Source organism: Dipodomys spectabilis, unplaced genomic scaffold, assembly GCF_019054845.1.
Source record: "Dipodomys spectabilis isolate Male_0828 unplaced genomic scaffold, ASM1905484v1 ptg000127l, whole genome shotgun sequence".
Taxonomy (NCBI): domain Eukaryota; kingdom Metazoa; phylum Chordata; class Mammalia; order Rodentia; family Heteromyidae; genus Dipodomys; species Dipodomys spectabilis.
The window spans coordinates 2,627,540-2,651,188 of record NW_024870804.1 but is presented as its reverse complement, the minus strand read 5'-3'; the positions used below and the strand labels follow the sequence as shown (position 1 = coordinate 2,651,188).

The 23,649-nt window shown below is 45.3% G+C and overlaps 2 protein-coding genes across 3 annotated transcripts in view; one reads left to right on the top strand and one right to left on the bottom strand.

The window, feature by feature from the left end:
* The window catches only part of Mettl9 (methyltransferase like 9), a 53,707-nt gene that overhangs the window by 3,215 nt on the left and 26,843 nt on the right, over positions 1–23,649 (bottom strand). The window lies entirely within an intron of this gene.
* On the top strand, positions 350–12,757 carry Igsf6 (immunoglobulin superfamily member 6). The gene is made up of 6 exons (XM_042689806.1): positions 350–455; positions 4,672–5,016; positions 8,605–8,711; positions 9,855–9,905; positions 10,221–10,298; positions 12,386–12,757. The coding sequence occupies exons 1-6, from the start codon at positions 365–367 to the stop codon at positions 12,440–12,442; spliced, it is 729 nt and encodes a 242-aa protein (XP_042545740.1). The 5' UTR covers positions 350–364; the 3' UTR covers positions 12,443–12,757.

The window sequence follows — 23,649 nt, the reverse complement described above, 5'->3', positions numbered from 1 at the left end:
CCAGCGTAGGAAGGAAAGTCTAGACTCTTCAATTATCTAGCAAAAAGCCAGAAGTGAAGCTGTGACTCAAATGGCAGAATACTAGCCTTGAGAAAAAAAGCTAAGGGACAGCTAGGCCCTGAGTTCAAGCCCCAGAACTGTACACACGTACACGCGTACACACACGCACACACAGTCCTCCAGACTGAAATCTCAACTAAATGGCGAAACTGAGTTACAGACATTTTTACACAATTTCAAAAAGTTCCTGATTACAGTTCCTTAAGAAGACTTCCTCTTTGCTTTTCAAAAAAAAAAAAAAAAAAAGGAGGAAAAAAAAGCCACCTTTCTTTCCAAACAGAGCTTGACATTCACACACACAGAAATGGAGCCTTGGACACCAGGCAGGCCCCAGCTCCGGCCCACCATCCAACTCCCAATCCAGCTAGAAATCAGCCTGCTTCTATTTTATGTCGGTAAGATTGTCTGGTTTTCTGCTTATATTTAATTTAAATTAATTGTTATTTCTTGCCTAATGCATTTATATAGTTGAAGCTCCTAGAGCATAATTTTTAAGTGTATAACATCATGGAAACGATTTTGTTGTTTTTAATGGAAATTATTTAAGGTGTGAGTTTCCTTTCTCCTAGAGAAAGCAGTCATGAAGAACCTTGAAAACTGCCCATTCTGCTATTTTGGGAACACAGAGCTAGCTGAAACTAGCCCTAAAATCACACATTGAATGAATTTTTAACTGGCTCCCATCCAGGCAATCTCTACACACACTAGTTGTTTGCTGAGTGCTTCAAAGAACAATGTTTGCTGTTTTCTTCTGCTGTTTGTTTGTGCTGATTGATCCTGGGGCTTGGACTATGGGGCCTGGGCGCTGTCCCTTAGCTTTTCCACTCAAGGCTGGCACTCTACCTCTTGAGCCACAGCTCCACTTCCGGCTTTTTGGTGGTTAATTAGCGATTAAGAGTCTCCACAAACTTTCCTGCCCAATCTGGCTTTGAACCATCCTTGGCTCTCAGCCTCCTGAGTGGCTAGGATTACAGGCATGAGCCACCAGTGCTCAAGAACAATGTTTCTTAAAAGGAGGATCTCTGTAGACCCCAAGTATTTATCACAGCCCCTTCTAGAGAGAATAGCCAGCCCATAACATAGCTATTGGTAAAATTCTGCCACCACTTGTCACTTGTCTTTGTCTATGAAAGTGCTTGCTATATACTGCTCCATCATCTCAGGTCTGCCGACATTTAAAGTACTGGGCAAGGAAGGGAGCAAAAGCTCTTAAACCTTTTTTTTTTTTTTTCCCCTTCTCATTTGTAAAGAAAAACACTAGGGCTGGGAATGTAGCTTAGTGGTAGAGTGCTTGCCTAGCATGCATGAAGCCCTGGGTTAAATTCCTCAGTACCACATACACAGAAAAGGCCAGAAGTGGTGCTATGGCTCAAATGGTTGAGGGCTAGCCTTGAGAAAAACAAGCTCAGGGACAGTGCCCAGGCCCTGAGTTCAAGCCCCAGGACTGGCAAAAAACAACAACAACAAAAAAAAAACCCCTAAAATACGAAGTGGCTATTCACTAGAATCCCGTGTGGCTTCTTCCACTACAGAGTATATGTTACTTTTCTCCATGGTAGTCAGGTGCAGATGAAGTGCTAAGCCGGGTCTTGGCAACCCGGGTGGAACCCCCCATGGCAGGTTCCGCTGTGCTAAGTGCTGCTTCTATACACTGGCAACTTTCTGTAATATGGAGCTTGTGAAAGTACTAACACTTAGTTCTCTACTTATTTTTTAACTTGGTCTCTACTAAACAGTAAAGTGATTTTTTTTTTTTACTCTCTCTTCTGCGATCAATTTTTAGTGGCTACTCTGACAAGAAAAACTCCCAAGAAGAACCTAAGAATTCTTACAAAGAGCATTTCCCAGAAACCATGCGGGCTGGCTGATCCCAACTTCTCATTTTTGCTTATTCACGGAGAGGAAGGGAGCAGAGCCGTCCCCCCTCCTTTCTACCCCCTACCCCCAGAAAATTTGAGGTTTTCTCTCAGCTGAAGCAGACAGCAAACTATAGAACTGCAAATACCTGCCTTACCCTAGGCCATTCTATATCTCAAAGAAAAGGGCTAGACATTAGCTTTTTATCTGAAAGACCATTTGAGACAGTTTTACTCTGTTAGACCTTGACACTGGCCTCCTCCATGCAAACTGCTCTGCTGGAAAATGTTCCTCTCCAGCCCTAGCTGCAGAGCCTGGGCAGCAGAGCCTGTGCTGAACAGATAAGGGACATCCAGACACCCCTCCTGCCCCCCGCAGCTCAGCCTCCAGCAGGCACACTGACCCCTACCTATGATGATCTGGTTTATATATTACCAAGCTCCCAGATCCATTCAAACTACACAAATTCTAAAAGTAAAACCGAGGAGGCCCAGCGTGTGCTGGTGGCTCACACTTGAAATCTTACCTACTCAGGAGGCTGAGATATGAGGATCATGGTTCAAAACCAACCTGGGAAGGAAAGTTTGTGAGACTCTTATCTCCAATTAACCACCAAAAAAGCCAGAAATGAAACTGTGGCTCAAGTGGCAGCCTTGAAAGGAAAAAAAAAAAAGCTAAGGAATAGTGCCCAGGCCTGGAGTTCAAGCCCCGGTACTAGCACCCCCAAAAAACTTAATTAATTAATTAATAAAAAATGTGAGAACACATTTGCATCACAAATGTCATGATTCCAATTTTAATTCATCTTCTGCTAGGGTTGGGGACCTGTAAGAAAAACGCTGAAGGGCACTGGTGGCTCACATCTATAATCCTAGCTACTCAGGAGGCTGAGATTGTGATTCAAAGCCAGCTCAGACAGAAAAGTCTGTGAGACTCTTACCTCCAATAAGCTACTCAACTACTCAGAATGTGCGCTGTGGCTCAAGTGGTAGAGCGCTAGCCTTGAGCACAAAGAAGCTCAAGGACAGTGTCCAGACCCTGAGTTCAAGTCCCAAGACCAGGAGAAGAAAGAAAAAAAAAGAAAAAGAAAGAAAAAGAGAAAGAGAGAAAGAGAAAGGAAGGAAGGAAAGAAGGGAGGGAGGGAGGGAGAGAAAGAGAGAGAGAGAAAGAAAGAAAGAGAGAGAGAGAAAGAAAGAAAGAAAGAAAGAAAGAAAGAAAGAAAGAAAGAAAGAAAAAGAAAGAAAGAAAGAAAGAAAGAAAGAAGGAAGGAAAGAAAGAGAAGGAGGAAGGAAGGAAGGAAGGTAGGTAGGAAGGCACGCAGGCAGGCAGGCAGGCAGGAAGGGAGGAAGGGAGGGAGGGAAAATCAAATTCATTCATAGGGGTCAAGGATATGCCCATCAAATGAGCCATGGAGAAATGTTAGGCTAAAAATCTGCTTAGCTTCTGCTCAACAGTCCTACACTCAGTGAAGGTGGTATCCCTACCCAAGCAAGGTTTCTAAGAGGCACTTGACAGGGCTTCTAGGCCCAGCTCCACGAACACTGGTGGACACGTGCCCACAATTCTCTCTAGAACGGGCATGTGACACTGCCAGAGCTTTTTATTAAATACTTCCCGTGACTTATGCAAGTAGTCACATTAAATGTCACATGAGCCATACGAGGTCCATGACACTGTCCCTACTGAGATGGGAAAATCCATCCCAAGATCACAGAGCAAGAACCAGCAGAATGGGATTTGAGCTGGAGTCTGTGTGCTTCTCATTACCACAGTATCTTCAGTCAGATGAGAGAAATAACCAGATGTCACTGACTCACACCTGCAATCTCTGCTAGGGATCTGAGGTCCTCTCAGGAGGACCTGGGCAGAAAAGTCTATCAGATTCTTTTTCTCCAGCTAACCACCAAAAAGCTGGAAGTGGAGGCTCTGGCTTAAGTAGTAGAGTACCCGCTTTGAATGAAAACGCTAAAAAGGACAGGGCCCAGACCCTAAGTTCAGCTCAAGCCCCCAGGACTGGGGGGGGGGGGGGGGAGTGGGAGAGAGAGAGGGGGAGAGAGAGAGTGAGAAGGAGAGAAAGAGAGAGAGGGAGAGGAAGGGAGAGGGGGAGAGAGAGGCAGGGAGAGAGGGAAAGAGAAAAGAGGGAGGGAGGGAGGGAGGGAGGGAGGGAGGGAGGGAGGGAGGGAGGGAGGCTACAATGGATTAGAGTAAGGTCCTGAGTGTCTAGCCACAGGCAGCGCTGGGCGGGCCTGCACTCAGGGAGCAGGGCTGGGGAGAGGGGAGGGAACACAGGACACCTACCTGTGATCAGGTTTCCTGATGGACACAGGGCCATGGTCCCCACAAAGGAGCCTTTGTGAACTGCCATAAATTCCTAGCAGTCTTGACCCCCACAAGGCAAAAGCCACACCTGCTTCTGTGCTCCCCAACAATAGAGATTGTGTGGGGCGCACAGACACGCCCCATCCCACACTGAACACAGCTCCTGTGCCCAGGGCTCCAGAGATTCCATGGTCCCCCAGATCCAAGGAAAGCTTGGAAGCACCATGAATGGAATCCCCCAAGTCCTGGGCACCAGGGTTCACCACAATGAGCCCATCAATCATGTCTGAGTTGTCCTCAGGTAACCAGATAGCTGGGAGTCCACACAGTGGGGACCGGTGGGGTCTGTTTTCGGGTCTATTTGTGTGGGGAGAGAGGGAAGAAAAAGGCCGTTATGGTGGAGTGGCTGCCCCTCAGCTCTCCTCTCCCCCACAGGGGCCGTGGGGGCTTGTACCATCTCAGTGGCACAGCCAGAGTACCTGGAGGTGGACATCACCCATCCGGCTGTCAGCATACAGTGCAACTTCTCCATGACCGGATGTCCCTCCGAGCCACCGAGGGCCCTGTGGTTTCGCTACGGCCCCCAGCAGCCCGAGACCCTGTGCTTGACTGGATGCAAAAGCGAGACAGAGAAATTCACCACGTACTACTTCCCAGGCCAGAATCAAGCTATTCTCACCGTCCACGCACTGACTTCAAATGACAGCGCTATTTACATCTGTGGCATAGCGATCCCCAGTGCTAAGCACACAGGCAGTGGGACCATGCTGGTAGTAAGAGGTCAGTTGGTAAAGGCTTCAGGGAACATTCTGTGCGAGCCCTTTCCATCACCTCACCACGTCATTCCTGTGAGGAGTCAGAATTTAAAAGTTTCGGGCTTAGCCAGGGGCCAGTGGCTCACGCCTATCATCCTAGCTACTCACTGAGATCTGAGGATCACAGTGCAAAGCCAGCCCAGCAGGAGCATCCATAAGAATCTTATCACCAATTAACTACCAGAAAACCAGAAGTGGAGCTGTGGTTCAAGTGGTAGAGCGCTAGCCTTGAGCTGAAGAGCTCAGGGACAGTGCCCAGGCCCAGAGTTCAAGTCCCACAACTGACAAAAAAAAAAAAAAAGTTTTGGGATGGGGATGTGTCTAGTGGTAGAGTGCTTGCCTACTGTGCATGAAACCCTGGGTTTGATTCCTCAGAACCACATAAACAGAAAAAGCCAGAAGTGGCGCTGTGGCTCAAGTAGCAGAGGCAGAGTGCTAGATTTGAGCAAAAGAAAGCTCAGGGGCAGTGCCCAGGCCCTGAGTTTAAGCCCTAGGACCAATCCCCCAATAAAAGTTTCAAGCCAAATGCTATAATCCTAGCTACTCAAGAGGCTGAGATCTGAAGATCACAGTTCAAAGCCTGCCTGGGCAGGAAGATCCACTCCATGAGACTCTTACCTCTAATTAACTACCCCAAAAGACGGAAGTGAGGCTGTGGCTCAAGTGGTAGAGTGCGAGCCTTGAGCCAAAAAAAGAACAGCACCCGGGCCCTGAGTTCAAGCCCCAGGACCAGCACCAAAAAAAAGTTTGAAGTTCACATGCCTATAGTCCCAGCTACTCTAGAGGCTGGATCAGAAGGATTGCTTTGAGATCAGCTGGGCTCCACAAAGAGACCCATCTCTCAAAAACAACAAGGGATTTAAAAGAAAAGCTTTCACATGGTTGTAGCGGGAGGGAGAGAAAGGCAATAACTCCTTGTCTTTTTTTTTTTTAATCTCTTCCTTAAAAGGACTCAGATGATGAGCATGAGATCAGTTAAATGTGATCAGCACCAAACCAGGGCTGTATTTTAAAATGAGGATCAGAGACCTACTGTGACCTATTAGGATTCCCGCTTTAGCTATTAGGGGTATCCCAATGGGTTTTTAACACTTGGATGGCATTTCACCTTGGTTCATTCTCATCTGTAAGATAAATTAGAAATGAGTTAACACAGACACACAAACCCCCTTTAATAGGGCCTGGTAAAATAGCAGGTGTTTATTAAATGTTAATTACTGATATTAAAACACATGATGACTTCAGACTCATATCCCACTGCACATTAGCCTTCTATTAAAAAAAATTAAATGGAGAAATAGCTTATGGAGAAATAATGGTCACAAAGAGATTTTCATTCCTTCTTTTTTTTACATTAAGACAGTGTCTATGCAGGCCAGGAGAAGGCTGGCCTCAAATTCCCAATCCTCCTCCTGCTTCAGCCTCCCAAGTGGCACAAACCACCACCCTTGGCTTCTTTGTGGTATTGGAGTTTGAACTCAGGACCTCATGCTTGCTAAGCAGGTGCTCTATCACGTGACCCATACCTGCAGTCTTTTTTGCTTTATTTTTCAGATAGGGTCTCATGCTTTTGCCAAGGCTAGCCTCGAACCCAGATCTCCTATACAAGCCTCACATATGGCTGGCATTACAGATGTGGATCACCATGCTCAGCTTATTTGTAAGGATGAGGTCTTGCTTGGTTGTGGCCCAAGCTGGCCCCAAACTTCGCTTCCCCAGAGCTTCATCTCTTGAGTAGCAAGGACTTAGCAATCTCTCTTTATGAGCAGAGTTAAAGGTTTTGCTGAGGCAGACATGGAAATTGCCTGCCTTTTCTACAGAGCTCCAAATTTAGCACTGAAAATTTTTTTAAGGTTATATAGATGTAGCTAATTTGTTCCTTCAGAGATAAAATCCACATGCTGTATTATCTGAGTTGAAACCCAAAAAGCCAGAATTGAAGATGTGGCTCAAGTAGTTAGAGAACCAGTCTTGAGCAAAAAAGCTAAGAAACAGTGTTTAGTACTACATGCATGCACACACAAAAGCACATGTCACACAACACACACCTGACTTTAAGCAACATGGCCTCTGAGGGGTAGGTGTGTGTGTGTGTGTGTGTAGTGTGTGTGTGTGTGTGTATGTGTGTGTGTGTGTGTGAATTCTGGGGCTTGAACTTGGGGCATGGTGCTGTCCCTTAACTTTTTTTTACTTTGTTGGTTGTGGGTCTTGAACTTTGGGCCTGGGCATTGTCCCTGAGCTCTTCAGCTCAAGGCTAGTCTCAAGGCTAGTGCTCTATCACTTGAACCACAGAGCCACTTCCGGTTTTCTAGTGGTTTATTGGAGATAAGAGTCTCACAGACTTTACTGCCCAGGCTGGCTTTAAACTGTGATCCTCAGATCTCAGACTCCTGAGTAGCTAGGATTACAGGTGAGCCACTGGTGTCCGGCTCCCTGAGATTTTTTGTATGCGCAAGAATAGCAAAGTGAGCCACAACTCCACTTGTGGATTTTTAGAATTTTTTTTTTTGGGGGGAGGGGGGGTCCGGTCGTGGGCCTGAACTCTAAGCTTGGGCGCTGTCCCTCAGCTCTTCAGCTCATGGCTAGCATTCTGCCACTTTGAGCCACAGCGCCACTTCCGGCTTTTTTTTCTGCTTATGTGGTGCTGAGGAATCAAACCCAGGGCCTCATGCATGTAAGGCAAGCGCTCTACCACTGAGCCACCTTCCCAGCCCAATTTTTAGAAATTTATTGGCGATAAGAGTCTCATGGACTTTCCTGTCCAGGCTGGCTTCAAACCAAATGCTCAGATCTCAGTCTTCTGAGTAGCTAGGACTACAGCATAAGCCATCTGCACCCAGCTGGCCGCTAGGTTTTTTAATTGGTTAACCATCCAAAACCAGAAGTGGAGCTGTGACTCAAAGTGGCAGAATGCTAGCCATGAGCAAAAAAAGCTCAGGGACAGTGTCCACACCCTGAGTTCAAACCCCCCGACCAACAAAAATAAAAATAAAAAAAGTAATTCTTTGGCTGGGGTGAGCTCAAGTGCTAGAGTGCTGGTCTAGCGAGTACAAGGCGCTGAGTTCCATCCTCAGTGCGGAGGGAGGGAACTGTTTCTGAGCACTAGGACAAATGGGTATCTGAACTTCATTTTTATGTAGTATATTTAAAGAACTGATGAGCGGCTGGCCCTAGTGGCTCACACCTGTACTCCTAGCTACTCAGAAAACTAAGACCTGAGGCCTGCAGTTCAAAGACAGCTTGGGCAGGAAACTCTCCAATTAAACCAGAAAAACAAAACAAAACACCTGGTAGTGGAGGTGGAACGTGCCAGATCCGAGCAAAGTAAGAGCTCAGGGCCCTAACTTCAAGCCCCAGCAACAGCATAGAGGAAAAAACGAAACAAACAAACAATGAGCAACTATAAGCACCACAAAGTGAAATATTCCAAATCAGTGAGAGCGTGATGGGCAGAGTGAGCGCAGGCCCCACCCCTGCCTTGCTTCCGTGGCACCGGCACATCCACACCAGCAGTGTGCTACACAGTGACCATCTTTCTGTTTCCTTAACTAAGGAAGCCGACTTCTCAGCAAAGAAGTGCAGCACCTCCTGATGGCGCTCTTAGCCCTGCTGTCCATCTACATCATCGGGATGGGCGTGGTCTTCCTGGTCCTCTCCCAGGTAAGTCACACATACAGGAGCAGGCCCTGGATGCTCCCCTACAGCCTCCAATACGGCACAGGAAAACCATCCCAAATCTCCACCCACGGTGTGAGCCTGAGGCGACACCTCCTCCCCATCTGCAGGGCTGGGCAGCTGCAGAAGCCTCAGCTTTGCATCACTAAACCTACATCCATGTTTTCCCCTATAGTTCAGAAATCCAGGATTAAGAAACCATCCTGGGCTGAGAAGGTGGTAGAGTGCTTGCCTTGCATGTATGAGGCCCTCGGTTCGATTTCTCAGCACCACATAAGCAGAAAAGGCCGGAGTGGCACTGTGGCTCAAGGGTAGAGTGCTAGCCTTGAGCTGAAGAGCTGAGGGACAGCGCCCAGGCCCAGAGTTCAGGCCCCATGACTGACAACAACAACAAAAAAGAAACCATCCTGTATACTAGCCAATGGCAGTGAGATTACTATTATACTGGGACACCCTAAAAGAGGCTAATGAAAAGATGAGAAGCTGCCTTAAAGTAGTCTTTAATCTAAAAAAAGTTATCAAAAAGAATGTGTGGGGTGTTTGTGTGTGGACGTGTGTGTTGTGTGTGCATACACAGTAGTACTAGGGCTGGAACTCAGGGCCTTTCACAATTGCTTGGCTTTATTTGCTTAAAGCTGCTGCTCTACCAGTTGGGCCACACCACCACTTCTGTTTTTTTGCTGGTTAACTGGAGATAAGAGTTCCATAAAGCTGTCTGCCTGGGGCTGGTCTCAGTCTCCTGAGTAGGGAGGATTATAGGCCTTAGCGCCTGGCACCTCTCGGGGAAAATTAGCTTTTGACTATACACAAACTAATAAAAGAGGATTTATAACTAGATCTCCTACCGTCAATAGCTGAGTGTTAAACTCCCTTAATGAAATAACAGCAGCCCCGAAGGAACATGAAGACGGGCTATCAGAGTGATTCAAATGGTAGGGCACCTGCCTAGCAAACCACACGGCCGTGAATTCAAACGTCAATACTGCCAACATAACAACAAAAAGAGAGAGAAAAGAAACCATTTATAGTTTGTCATTTGGAAATTTATAGTCTTACGGCAGGAAATACTTTCAACAACTGTTGTGAGTAAATAAAATGTTTACAGACTTTCCTTTTTCTTCTTGGCAGTCAAAGTCTAAAGTTCTAAGAAGAAAGGAAACAAAAGAAGATTCCCAGAAGGTATTACCAACACTTAAAAGATTTTCCCCATGTGGCCAAATAGGGACAATTTTAAATGGGGAGTCAGAATGTTCAACTACATATACACTTGTGTTCCTTATTACTGAGGACCTCACGCTAATTTCCCGTGGTAAACCATGATGTTAGCCATAACTTCTGCTTACTTCTACTCCAATGACAAGAGCTCTGCACCAGTGGGTGGGAGAGGGCGTGCTTTCTGTGACTGCAGACAGTAAATGAAAAGGCTCTGATGATGTACAGCCATCAATCAGTGTGCATTCCCCTGAAAGCTGTTTTCCTCATTTGTATTTATAGAGGAGTGCCCGGCGTATTTTTCAAGAAATCGCTCAAGAACTCTACCATAAAAGAAATATGGAAGTGAGCCATCAACCTGTAAGTGTAAAATAGCAACAAGAGAGCACACTGCACTAAAAAAACAGCTGCCAATGAGCCATCAATAATTGGGTTTTCCTTTAGACGAGTCTCCAGAAAGACTTTCACATAAAATGACTTTCTATAGAGAATCTGTTTTGATAAACCCATCACCAACACCAGTTGATACAATATGAAATAGCCTCTGGCTGGCATCTTAGTGATAAGCACTTTCAGAAACACATTGCGCACAAGCAGTTTTCAATCCAAGAAGAATGCTTTTGTGAATTAAAAGCTACTTCACAAGTAGCTAGGATCCTTTTAGCTGGGATCAAGTATATAAGCCACTTTGTGTATCATGAAATACAACAGTAGGCATGAAGTCCATGTGCACACACATACTTGGATCAAATATGCTGTGGGGCTTGAACTCTGGGACTAGGAGCTGTCCCTGAGCTCTTCAGCTAAAGGCTAGCACTCTACCACATGAGCCACAGCGTCACTTCGGCTCTCTGGTGGTTATCTGCAGAGAAAGGGTCTCTCAGACCCTGGGCTAGCTTTGAACTGCGATCCTCAGATCTCAGCCTCCAGAGTAGCTAGGATTACAGGTATGAGCCACCAGTGCCTGGCTTGAAATTATATTTTTAAAAATCACTTGTTAAGGCCTGGTGTTGGTGGCTCACAGTAATCCTAGTTACTCAAGAAGCTGAGACCTGAGAATCTCAGTTCAAAGCCAGCCAGGGCAGTGAGACTCTTACCTCCAATTAACAACCAGAAAACCAGAAGAGGAGCTGTGGCTCAAAGTGATAGAGCACTAGCCTTCAGCAAAAGAGTACAGGGACAGCACCCAAACCCTGAGTTCAACCCTATGACCAAAAAAAAAAAAAAAAAAAAAAAAATCACTTGTTACTGCTGAGGCACAAAGAAATTGACAACATACAAGCTGGAACTAGCTGGGTACAGGAGGCTGAGTTCTACAGCTCTTGATTCCAAGTCAGCCCAAGCAGAAAAGTCAGTGAGTCTTTTATTTACAACTAACCACAAAGAGCTGGAAGTGGAAGCTGTGGCTCAAGTGGTAGAGCACTAGCCTTGAGCAAAACAGCTCAGGGACAGCGCCCAGGCCCAAAATTCAATCACCAGGACCAGCCAAAAAAAAAGCAAAAATAGAACTAATGCTTTAAGAAGTATTTCTTCAGTCTTTGTGGTTAGGACAGGAAGGGTTCTATACTACGTGCCTAACAGTGCTTCTTTAAACACATTTGCAATGCAACGCTGTTGGAGCTGGTAGAACAGACAACATTCTATGCTGCATGACCAGAATACTCAGATTTAAATTAAAATGGGTATGTACTTTCCTAATAAACAGCAACAAGAGGACAAATGCAACCAAGAAGTAAGTAAGTAATGTCCAGGAGTAGTTGGAATGTGTGTGTGTGTGTGTGTGTGTGTGTGTGTGTGTGTGTGTGTGCGCGCGCGCACGCGCGCACACCACTACTAGGGACCTGAATTCAAAGCCTGGGCACTCTTTTTTATTCAGGGCTGGCATTCTACCATTTAAACCATGTATCCATTTCTGGGTTTCTGCTGGTTAATGGGGCATAAGAGTCTCATGGACTTTGATGCCAAGGCTAACTCTGAAATGTGATCTCAGGTCTCAGTTAATCCAACTTTTAAAGAGGCCCTTTACCCAAAAGACAATACTATCTAAGTAATCACTTCATCTCTCAGAGTATATACAAATTGTAATAAAAAATAGGGAAGTCTAGTTACCTAAGACCCCGCTCTGAGAAATGAGTGATAAATACCCACTTCCTTCTTTCTTCTTGAGCCGGGGCATCTGTTTCAACAACAAGGAAGCAAAAGGAAGGTGCTGGAAGGAAAGTCTGCAAGTGTAAACTCTGATATTCCCAACTCCTGGACAGAGAAGTTATTTCTCAGTTCCCGATCTTACTTTATAAAAAGGAAACGGACAGCCTGACCTATGGATGACTTGCAGGGACATGGAACCCGTAGCAGAGGGCCCCACGTGCCAGGGGGAGGGGAAGGAGAGGAAGGGGTGCTCTGGGGTAACATACTGCACAAGGCCTATTATTTGCTTACCATTGCAGGGGAAAGATGACATGTATGAGAACAGAAGAGAACTTGCCAACTACAAGAGACCATAGTTCGGTGGCTGAAACCAGAAAGTCAGGAGCCGTGACAACATAAAAGCACATTACACCAATCAGGTCTTTAAAAAGCAAGAGTAAATGGAAGGTCAACAGGCTGCACACAGTACATCAGGATACATGGATCCTGCCCATCAACATCCAAGAAAACAAACGGAAAAATGCCCTTATTTAAAGGGAGAAAAAAAAAATGTAAGCAGCCTAGTGTTTCCAAAAATGTCAAACTAATGTTTTAAGATGTGTATATGTGTGTGCACACGTGTGTGCCCTGTCCCTTAGCATTTTCAAGAGAAAATTGGTTGGTGCTCTACACTTGAGCCACAGCTTCATTCCCAGATTTCTGCTTGTTAAATGGAGATGAAAAAGTCTCATGGACATTTCTGCCCCAGCTGGCTTTGAACTGTGATTTTTTTAAATCTCGGCCTCCAGAGTAGCCAGGACTACAGGCATGAGCTGCCAGATGTAGAGACTTTTATAAATGTGTCCTACACTTGTGTCGTTTAATGTAAGGGGTGTATATGGTAGTTTGTCATCCTGAGGAAGAACCGAAATCAAGCCACAAGGCCCAGCTTCAGTAAAACAAGAGTCTCCAGTGAAAATCTCATGACAGAATCACTGTCCACATTTCGAAGAGTACCAAAATAGGACTCAGAGAAACTCATTTTGAAAGGAACGTTGGAGTCAGAGTTATTTCTTCTGATACTGTACTGGGATAATAGTATAGTGTGCATTTTCTTTCCAAGTATGCAAAATAATTTACATCACACCACCAACAAGCTGGGAGGGGGGAGGAGGAGGAGGAGGAGGAGGAGGAGGAGGAGGAGGAGGAGGAGGAGGAGGAGGAGGAGGAGGAGGAGGAGACAAATAGTCAATGCTCAGCAGGTTAAGCAGAGAAAAGCTCAGAATGAGTAAGCTACCACTGACTCTAGATGTCAGTGTTCCACCACAGAACAGCATGGAGAAGGCCATCACAGACACCCACACATACCGGGGATCTCTGTCATCCCCATCTGGACGTTCCACCAACTTAGGAGACAAATTTCTTTCCCATCTCGCTAGGACAATGGGAGATGGATGTGCTTTGAAACCTCTTAGTATACACCATTTAAAGTACTCACAAGTGTATATTTATTAAGCATGAATTACAATGCATTCTTTCTTTGTTTCTTTGTATTCTTTATTAGTGTTTCCCTAAACTATTATTAAAGGAGGCATTTTGTTTTAATCCAGGTACAACTTTAAAATATTTTGCAATCCCTTTGGAAAGGCTTTACACTCATAGCTCCATCAGAGACAGGGAGAAGAGAGGAAGGGAGATGGGAGAGGAAGGCAGGGGAAGGGAAGGGAAAAAAAGGGAGGGCCAGGGAGGAAAGAAGGCGAGCACCACCCCATTCTCTTTTCTGCATGTGTATGCATGTGTGTTTGTTTGTGCATGTGTGTGCTGGGGACAGTGTGTGCATAATGAGCGTGTGTATACTTGTATTTTAGACACAAAAACAGAAATGAAATGATGGCATACACAGCAGAAACTTATTTGCTCCCTGTCTTCCAGAATCAATCTGTGTACGCTCGGAGGCACACACATTCGCTGGCCTAGGTGAAATAAATTTCTAAACCAGATGGAGGAGGGGGAAAGAAAAACAAAACCACAAGCACTAATTCTATGCAGGTGAACAGTGAACAGAAGTGTTAAATTCACTCACTCTCTTTCCATTCCTGGCAGCTGTAACCTCTAGGTACTTAATCCCAGGGATGAAAAGACTCGGGTCCTTGCGTAACTAGGCAGGAGATGGGACCTGCTAGTACTTGTTCTGAACAAGCCATTCCCAGTGTAAGCAAGGACTAGGCTTCAAAGATTGATTCTTTTTCCCTTTTAGTTTTTTTTCAAAGATTACTTTTAAGCTCAAACTTAGACTTGGATATCCCAAAGAAAACTTCTAAGGGCTGGGAAGTTAGCTCGGTGGTAAAGTGCTTGCCTTGCATGCATGAGGCCCTGGGTTCGATTCCTCAGCACCACATAAGCAAAGAAAGCCAGAAGTGGTGCTGTGGCTCAAGTGGTAGAGTGCTAGCCTTGAGCTAAAGAGCTGAGGGACAGTGCCCAGGCCCTCAGTTCAGCCCCCACAACTGACAAAAAGAAAAGAAAAGTTCTATTTCCCTAGGTTACATGTAAGAGTGGCTGGTGCCTATGTACTATTCATTTGGGGGGGGGGGGGGGGGGGAAGAAGAGGAGGTGGTGGAGGATCAGTCATGGGGTTTGAACTCGGGGCCTGGGCATTGTCCCTGAGCTCTTTTGCTCAAGGCTGGTGCTCACCACTTTGAGCCACAGCTCCACTTCTGATTTTCTAATGGTTCATTAAAGATAAGAGTCTCATGGACTTTCCTGCCTGGGCAAGCTTTGAACTGTGATCCTCACATATCAGGCTGAGGAGCTAGGATTACAGGTGTGAGCCACTGGTGCCTGGAATAGTCATTCTTTTATTCGCCCAAGTAGCAAATGTTTATTGAGTATGACGCTGTGGAGCAAGGCCTTCCCTGCACACTATCCTGGGTCACACCACACTAGCTGGTTCCACTGAGCTCGTGAATTCACTTTTGCATATACTCTTCTCTTCTGGAAAATACTTTAAGACTCACAAACACAGCTCTACAGCCTGAGTAAGGCCCTAGGTTTGATCCTCAGCACTGCAGAAACAAAACAAGATGGGAAAATGGAGCTTACTGTGACCTCCAGCACAAAATGTTCCCTACCTCCAAAAGTTAATGAGTCCTTCCCTCTCTTCCCCTCACAGTACACAGCCATGGCTCTTGCCACACTCTCCCACCATTGCTGTTACATCTGTCTTTTGTACTACTCTGTGATTTACAAGAGCACACTGCTCATATATCTGTATTTCTCCTGCCTGGCACTATGTATTACAGCAAGCCAAAGCCCAAATGCTTTTATATGAACACAAGGACACAATGATTCAATCAGACCATGCTTTAGAACTTGAACTTCCCTCCCTGGCCAGAAACCTGATCCCTCCAGAAAGACTCTTCACTGAATCACTAATAACATCCACATCCTTGCTACCTGAGCATCCCAAAGAACATCCACTGGAAAGGATTCCATGTGAAGGTTTGACTTTCCCATGACCATGAGAACAGAAAACTGGGACAACTTGGCTCTTTCTGTTTGGGCTGACAGGGCAAATCGTCTCAGACTGGTTAGCTTACAGAATTTCTATTTGTCATGGTTCTGGAGGCTAAAGGTCTGAGATCCGAATGCCCCAGGGTTGGGTTTTGGTGAGGACCTGAAATCATGCTGGGTCTAAGTAACAGCACTTTGTTCTCACAGCCATCCTGGTGCCTTGCTGGGTGGTGTGGGCTTTTCACCCAGCTCCAAAAAGCTTAGAGGTGAGATAGACCACTCTTTAATATGTAGACATGTCAGGTGTTTAGCCCCAGAAAAGCTGTGCTACAGAAAATGCTCACCTGTTTCTTTCCCTAAATGATTTGATGTGCTTGCCTCTGAGTATTTCCCTATACGGTTCACCTAACACTTTTGTTAAGACTTAGTATCTATACCAAATGTGGTTTTTGTCTTTAACAGCTTTGTGCTTCTAGGTCTTTGAGACAGGAGTCCACCTGTAGTTGGCAACTTTCTTTCTTTCTCTTTTTTTTTTTTGGGGGGAGGGGGTCCGGTTGTGGGGCCTGAACTCTGGGCCTGAGCGCTGTCCCTCAGCTCTTCAGCTCAAGGCTAGCGCTCTACCACTTGAGCCACAGTGCCACTTCTGGCTTTTTTCTTTTTGCTTATGTGGTGCTGAGGAATCGAACCCAGAGCCTCAGGCATGCAAGGCAAGTGCTCTACCACTGAGCCACCTTCCCAGCCCCTAGTTGGCAACTTTCTAATAAGACTCCCAATTCAACCTTTAAAAATGTGGTTTCTGTTTCTCATGATTGAATTCTCGTGTAACATTTGGAGGCCCCTGAGATCCCAGAGCCAAGGGAGGCAGCTGGGTTCTTTGAAGCCACTGGCGGACAACCTCAACGTGCTGGTTGCCAAAGGATGGGAGACTCCTTAGGGCAGGTGCTGTTTGAGACCTATTCTCAGGGCCCACTGGCTCTTCTGCTGTTCCAAAAGCCAGCATGCGGACACCTGACAAGCCACCAAATTTTTTTGGAGTCATTCAGGACAGCTCTTCTGGGGATTGATCCATCTGGAACTGTGGAGGTAAGGGAGCAGACATGCTTGAGACCCGCCCCACAGGCCCTCAGGACTGTGATGATGCAGACAGGTTTGGGTTCTGCTGAGGTGGAAGAGGCCCACTCAGCAGGCTCTCATACTGTAGTTTTGGTTGTGGCTGAGGTGGACTTCTGTGGATCAGGCCTTCCCAGCAGGTTCTCAGGGAAGAAGAGAGTTCTGGTTACTGCTGAGGTAGGCGGTCTTTGGACCAGGCCTACCCAGCCGGCTTCAGTTTTTGTGTTTCTGTCTTGGTCTTGTCTCATTCTGTTTTCTTAAAAAATTAGTACCAAGCTAGGCGCCAGTGGCTCAGACCTGTAATCCTAGCTACTCAGGAGGCTAAGAGCTGAAGATCACAGTTTAAAGCCAGCTCAGGCAGGAAAGGCCGTGAGACTCTCATCTTCAATTAACCACCAGACAACTAGAAGTGGCACTGTGGCTCAAGTGGTAGAGTGCTCAACTTGAGCTGAAGAGCTCAAGGACAGCGCCAGGCCCAGAGTTCAAGCCCCACAGCTGACCCCCCCCCAAAAAAAAAAATTGGCTAAAAGGTCACCTGGTGGGCTGAGTTCAGCTTCAGGTGACCCCCACCCTCCTAGCATGTAAAAGTATTCAAACATCAGTTCATATACTAATGTGCCTTGCTAACAAATTTACCTGTCTTCCAAAGCTCTGGAAAAATGAGGCATAACTAATGTGCTTTGTTAGCAAAGTTTGTTTTGATATCTAGAACTTGCTTATCTGTAAGAGTAAGGTATTTTGTTTGTTGACAAAACATGTCTAAGTTTTTGAACACTGACCACTATGGTTCTATGGTGCTATGAGCAAAAGTATCTCTTGCCACTGGAATTTCAGAAAACTTAAGGCCAATATTCATTTAAGACCTTTATTCAGAAATGTGTGTGTGAACATGTTCAGAATAATCTGGTATTTTAATGCATAAAGCTGTTAGCACTGCAAAGAGTTACCTGGCTTAGCAAAAATGTCAATCCTCTTGAGGATTTATTTGTTGTTGTTGTGTTTTTATTTCAATTGCCTCCACTATTAAGATTTGGGGATAGGGGCTGGGAAGTTGGCTCAGTGGTAGAGCGCTTGCCTTGCATGCCTGAGGCCCTGGGTTCGATTCCTCAGCACCACTTAAGAAAAAAGCCGGAAGTGGCGCTGTAGCTCAAGTGGTAGAGCTCTAGCCTTGAGCTGAAGAGCTGAGGGACAGTGCCTAGGCCCAGAGTTCAGGCCCCACGACCGACCAAAAAAAAAAAAAAAAGATTTGGGGATAAATATCAGAAATTTAAGTCTAAAGGTTTGTTTATTACTGTCAAAGACATTATCCATTCTATCTGTCTGGAACTGCTTTAGTTTCTTTGGGGGGGGGGGGGGGCTTTTATTTTTTAATTGTGAAAATACTGTACAGAGGAGTTACAATTACATGGGCAAGATAATGAGTACATTTCTTATCAAGCATTGTTGCCTCCTCCTGTGTTTCCCCTTCCCATCTCCCCCCCTTTCCCCCCAAGAACTGCTTTAGTTTTATATAAGGAAGAAATCAAGAGAAAAGCTTGGTTTGCTTCAGCTCCTCTGGGAATGCCCAAGGGAACCCTGGGAGCTGGGAAATGCCCTCTCACCAGGACATGGCAAATATAGGATGAGCCAGTGTTGCCTATCTTCAAGGGGTGAGAGATGAGTTGGTCCAAAGGTGCAGTTCATCCAGCCCTAGGGAGCCGGATGGGTGTGTGCTCATTCTAAAGGATGGGCCAGTGTTGCCCATTTTGCTTCTGTTCCACTCTTTTCCTTACAGATGGATACTGAAAACCTAACCATAATGTGAGTAATGTAATTAGTATTCCTAAAAAATGTACCTTGGGATGTATTTTTTTTTAATTGGAAAGTTTTAAAAGGTCAAAAGTGAATAATCTCTGTGTAATGTAATTTGGTTTCAATATAAGTTAGCTTTAAATTTCAATACTATTTTGAAATTAGATGCATTTTGTAAAAAGCAAAAAAAAAAGTCTGGGATTCCTTTAGTGTTAAGTCTGGACTGGAGATTCCTTAAGTTTTTTGTTTTTTTTGTTTGTTTGTTTTTTGCCAGTTGTGGGGCCTAAACTCTGGGCCTGGGCACTGTCCCTCAGCTCTTCAGCTCAAGGCTAGCGCTCTACCACGTGAGCCACAGCGCCACTTGTGGCTTTTTCTGCGTATGTGGTGCTGAGGAATCGAACCTGGGGCCTCATGCATGCAAGGCAAGCACTCTACCACTGAGCCACCTTCCCAGCCCGAGATTCCTTAAGTTTGTAAGTCTGGACTCTTAGTGCAGTGCCAGTCTCACATTAAGAAAAACTATCATTTGAGTTCAAAGGTTTTTTGGGTTTATTTTTAAGGTCAGTTGTGGGGCTTAAACTCTGGGCGCTGTCCCTGAGCAATTCAGCTCAAGGCAAGCGCTATACCATGTGAGCCAGAGCGCCACTTCCAGTTTTTGGTGGTTTATTGAACATATCAGTCTCACCGACTTTCCTGCCTGAACTGGCTTTGAACAGCAATCCTCAGATCTCAGCCTCCTGAGTAGCTAGGATTACAGGTGTGAGCCACCAGTGCCCAGCTAAGGGGCATTTTTGAATTCAGTCTGCAAAACATAGGCATTACCAAGCTAAAAGGTTTCTAAAGGTTATTTTAAATGCAAATTAAGGCAATGGGGACATAAGGTATTAAAGGGGAAGTTAGTAATAAGGCTTTGGAAAAAGAAAACTTGGTAACTAAAAATTGTCTTAAATGTTTGTTTCAAAGTGGAAAAAAGGGGAAATTAGGGACTACCAAAGTTCACGTAAGTATTTATGTCAAGTCATTTTTTGCTGTCAGATGTCTGTTTCCCAAGCATGTGAGCTGCTTTGGACACAGAGCCATTTTTCTTGCATTTTCATTATAATCACAAAGGTTTGACTTGGTAACAATGGTTTCAATTAGTGTAATTAGTGTCCTAACGTGCTATATTCACTTAAAAAATAAAGAGAATGATTGTTGCTTTTTTGGTTTTGCCGTTACAGATTTGATGATTTGTAGCAATTACAGGCTGGCCTACAGAATGGCAGATGTGTCTTACAAATCTGTCATATTTAATTTTGATTCTTCCTAAGTTCTAGGCAGGCATTGCTTTAAAACTATTTCTACTGATTTCCTTGTTGCTTCAATTGGGAGTAGAGGGCTGGTTGGCACATACTCATTTGGTCCGAGGATCACGGTTCAAAGCCAGCCTGGGCAAAGAAGTCCCTGTGAGACTCTTATTTCTAAGTAACCAGCAGAGTGCTGGCAGAGGGCTGTGGTTCAAAGTGGTAGAGCACTAGCCTTGAGAGGGAGAGCTCAGGGGCAACACCCACGACCTGAGATCAGACCAGCGATCAACAAAGGAAATGCCAACTGGGGCATTACCCCAACAAGAAGACATTCCTGGGACAAAGCTTGTCCTGGTTACCTGGGGGGCATTCAGAGGCAGTTGTAGAAACTGCTCAGATACAGAGGAGTTGGTGTCAGGTCCTAAGAGTCACTTGTGCTTGTCCTTTCAAGAGTAATCAGAGCCAGGGTGTCATAAAATAAAAAAAAAAATTAGCTTATAAGCATACATATCTAATGCCTATGTCTGTCTACTTGGTAACTGGGAAGGAAGGAATCGACACCCTTGCCTGTCAGTCATCTGTTATAGTGGGTAGTAAAAATGCTGGGGTTGTCAATGAGGATAGTTTTACAAAAATCCTAGCCCCCAGTATTTGCTCAAAGCCCTAACTGGCAGTAAATTTTGATCTGGTACCAGCCATATAAATTCACCTGTTCAGGAAAAGAGGTTTGTATCCAAAAGGGCATGGACTTGAGATTGTGTTCCTATTGAGAGCTATCTGGGTACCTTCACAGGTAACTGTTAGGCATTGTGAAGGTCAACAAAGATCAGGCTCCCCAGTCAGACAGAGAAAAGCTCTTGCAAACTGGAAAGCTAAACAGGCTGTACTATTATAGCCCATGGAGAAATCTGTGTATGTAGTTTTAAAATGTTGTATATAACTCTGCTCTTGGTTTTAGTGAGGTCCTTACCTAATGGTTTACTTTTTGGTACTAATATGTAGGAGATATTGATTTGCTGTTCCTTGTGTTCTGTGGCTTGTTATTCTCCCTAATTTCTCATATGGTGTCCTTTCCAGTTTGGAGTAAAAAAAAATTGTTCCTAATGACATCTGATCCTGGCAACCCCTTGGTAAAGCAGACTAGGACTTTAGGTCTCTGGGTAGGCAGGGCTAGCATCCCTACTCAGCTTGAAGCAGTTACATCAACCCTCATCAACCCCCTTTACGATCAAGGGACTTAAGTCATTTTTGGGAAAATGAGGCAGGATAAAGGAATAGGCAGGGGAAAACAGTGGCAATGTATACAGGCCATCTTGAGTGTAAAGACCACACTTTTAAGAGGTAGCTACAGGACCACGCCTTCTATGTTTACCCAGGCAGTTAATCTTATTGGAGGAAATCTGGTTAACAAAAGTTATCACTCAGCCAGGCAGCAGTGGCTCACGCCTATAATCCTAGCTACTCAGGAGGCTGAGATCTGAGGATCGTGGTTCAAAGCCAGCCGGGCAGGAAAGGCTGTGAAACTCTTTTTTTTTTTTTTTTTTTTTGTCGGTCGTGGGGCTTGAACTCTGGGCCTGGGCGCTGTCCCTCAGCTCTTCAGCTCAAGGCGAGTGCTCTACCACTTGAGCTACAGCGCCACTTCCGGTTTTCTGGTGGTTTATTGGAGATAGGAGTCTCACAGTCTCTCCTGCCTGGGCTGACTTTGAACCGCGATCCTCCGATCTCTGCCTCCTGAGTAGCTAGGATTACAGGCGTGAGCCACCAGCACCCAGCTGGCTGTGAAACTCTTATCTCCAGTAAACCACCAGAAAACCAGAAGTGGCTGTCGCTCAAGTAGTAGAGCACTAGCCTTGAGCTGAAGAGCTGAGGGACAGCGCCCAGGCCCAGAGTTCAAGCCCCATGGCCAACAAAAAAAAAAAAAAAAGTTGTCACTCTGGTACACTGTCCCGGGCCTCAAAAGGGAAATCTGTTGTAGGAAGAGAGAACTGCACAGTGCTACCACAGTCTAAAAGGCCCCACAATATTATATTGACTGTTCCTAACTCCAGCCTGCCAAGCATACCCAGAGGAAGCAACCAGGAGGACACCGGGAGATAGATTTCACTGAAGTCAGTCCCTCAGATTAAGTTAATTATGTTTCTGTAAGTCTCTGTAGAACTTGAAGGTAATTCAGCAGGAGGTGTGTAAACAGGTCTAGGACACACTGCTACTGCCCAGCTCATATCCAGCCCATGCCTTCCAACCTGGAGATTCCATTTGGGTTAAAAAGTTCATCAAGAACAGCTTCACAGCCACCTGGAAGGGACTCTATATGGTCAACTGACCACCCCCACTGTGGTAAAGTAGACAGGACCCCTACCTGGCTCCCGATGGAAGGCCACTTTGGATCTGCTAAAACTAAGACTACGTTTCAACCTTTCTGTCAACTCTTCCCCTGGAGCACTCCTTTTTTGGTACACAGATTTGTAAACCTTATCCTGGATTGCTGGTTATGCTTAAGTTCCGAATCTCCTGACTATATGTGTATCAGTTACATGGAACCAACTTGGACTGCTAGAAACTCCTTAAATTACAGATGGGAATAGTCCAGGCAAAAACTAAAGGGAAACTCTCCACAGCCTTAGGCTAAACATGTTGTTTATATTGTTTGAAGTAACTTAGTTAAACTCATGGTCCTAAGGGCCCAATGCAGCTCTCTCACTAAGAAATCAATGACTTGATTTAATGTACATAAAACCAGTGGAGAATGAAGTAAGGATACTAGGGCTAAGCAACATCACCTTGTTCTCACAGGAGTCTTGGTGCCTTGCTGGGTGGCGTGGGCTTTTCATCCAGCTCCAAAAAACATAGAGGTGAGATAGGCCATTTTTTTAATTGCAGATGAATTACAGAGAATGCTCACCCCTGTTTCTTTCCCTAAATGGTTTGATTTGCTCGCCTCTGAGTATTTCCCTACATGGTTTGCTTAACACTTTTGTTAAGGCTTGGTCTCCAACCCAAACATGTGATTTTTGTCTTTAAAAGCTTTGTGCTAGCTGTATTCTGGGCTGCAGGTCTTTGGAGCAGGAGTCTACCTGAGGTAGCAGCTTTCTAATAAAGACTCCCAATTTGACCTCTCAAAATGTGGCTTTCCTCCATTTCCCGCAATTGAATTCCTGTATAACAGATCCTCTTCCAAAGTAGACTTGAGCATGATGGAAATCTTTGCATGGCAGAGGGAAGGCAGAAGTAAGGTCTCTGGAACTTTTAATGAAGGCACTAATCCCAGCACATGAGAGCCTCATTCCCCATGACCAGGCTAATCCTAATTGCCTTCTAATTCTACCACAATGGTGAGATGGAGCCAGTGTCTATGCATCTACACCCCAGCTTCCACAAAATCCCTGAAGCCTCAAAGCAAAATCTGCTGCCTGAGGCTTGAGAGCCCAGGATAATATGCAGATAGCTTTGTCTCTGAGGGGCCAAGTTGCATCCAAGCAATGGAGGGCACTTTGAAGGCCATCACATTTTGTCTATTATTAAGAGTTTTAGGCAGAATAGAGGATCTTGACAAATACTTAATCTCAAGAACTGTGGAGTAGTACAATCAAGAAAACTACAAATAAAACCAAAGTAATAAGCGAGGCACTGGTCGCTCACACCTGTACTCCAAGATACTCAGGTTGAGATTTGAGGATCACAGTTTGAAGCCAACCTTGACAGAAAAATGTATGAGACTCATCTCCAATTAAGCACCAAAAATCCAGAAGTGGAAGTGTGATTCAAACGGTAGCACAAAAGCTCAGAGACAGTGCCCATGCCTTGAATTCAAGCCCTAGTACCAGTACTCCCCCGGAGAAAAGTGCAATTAGAAAGACACATTTTTGCATTTCTCTCCAACTGAATCT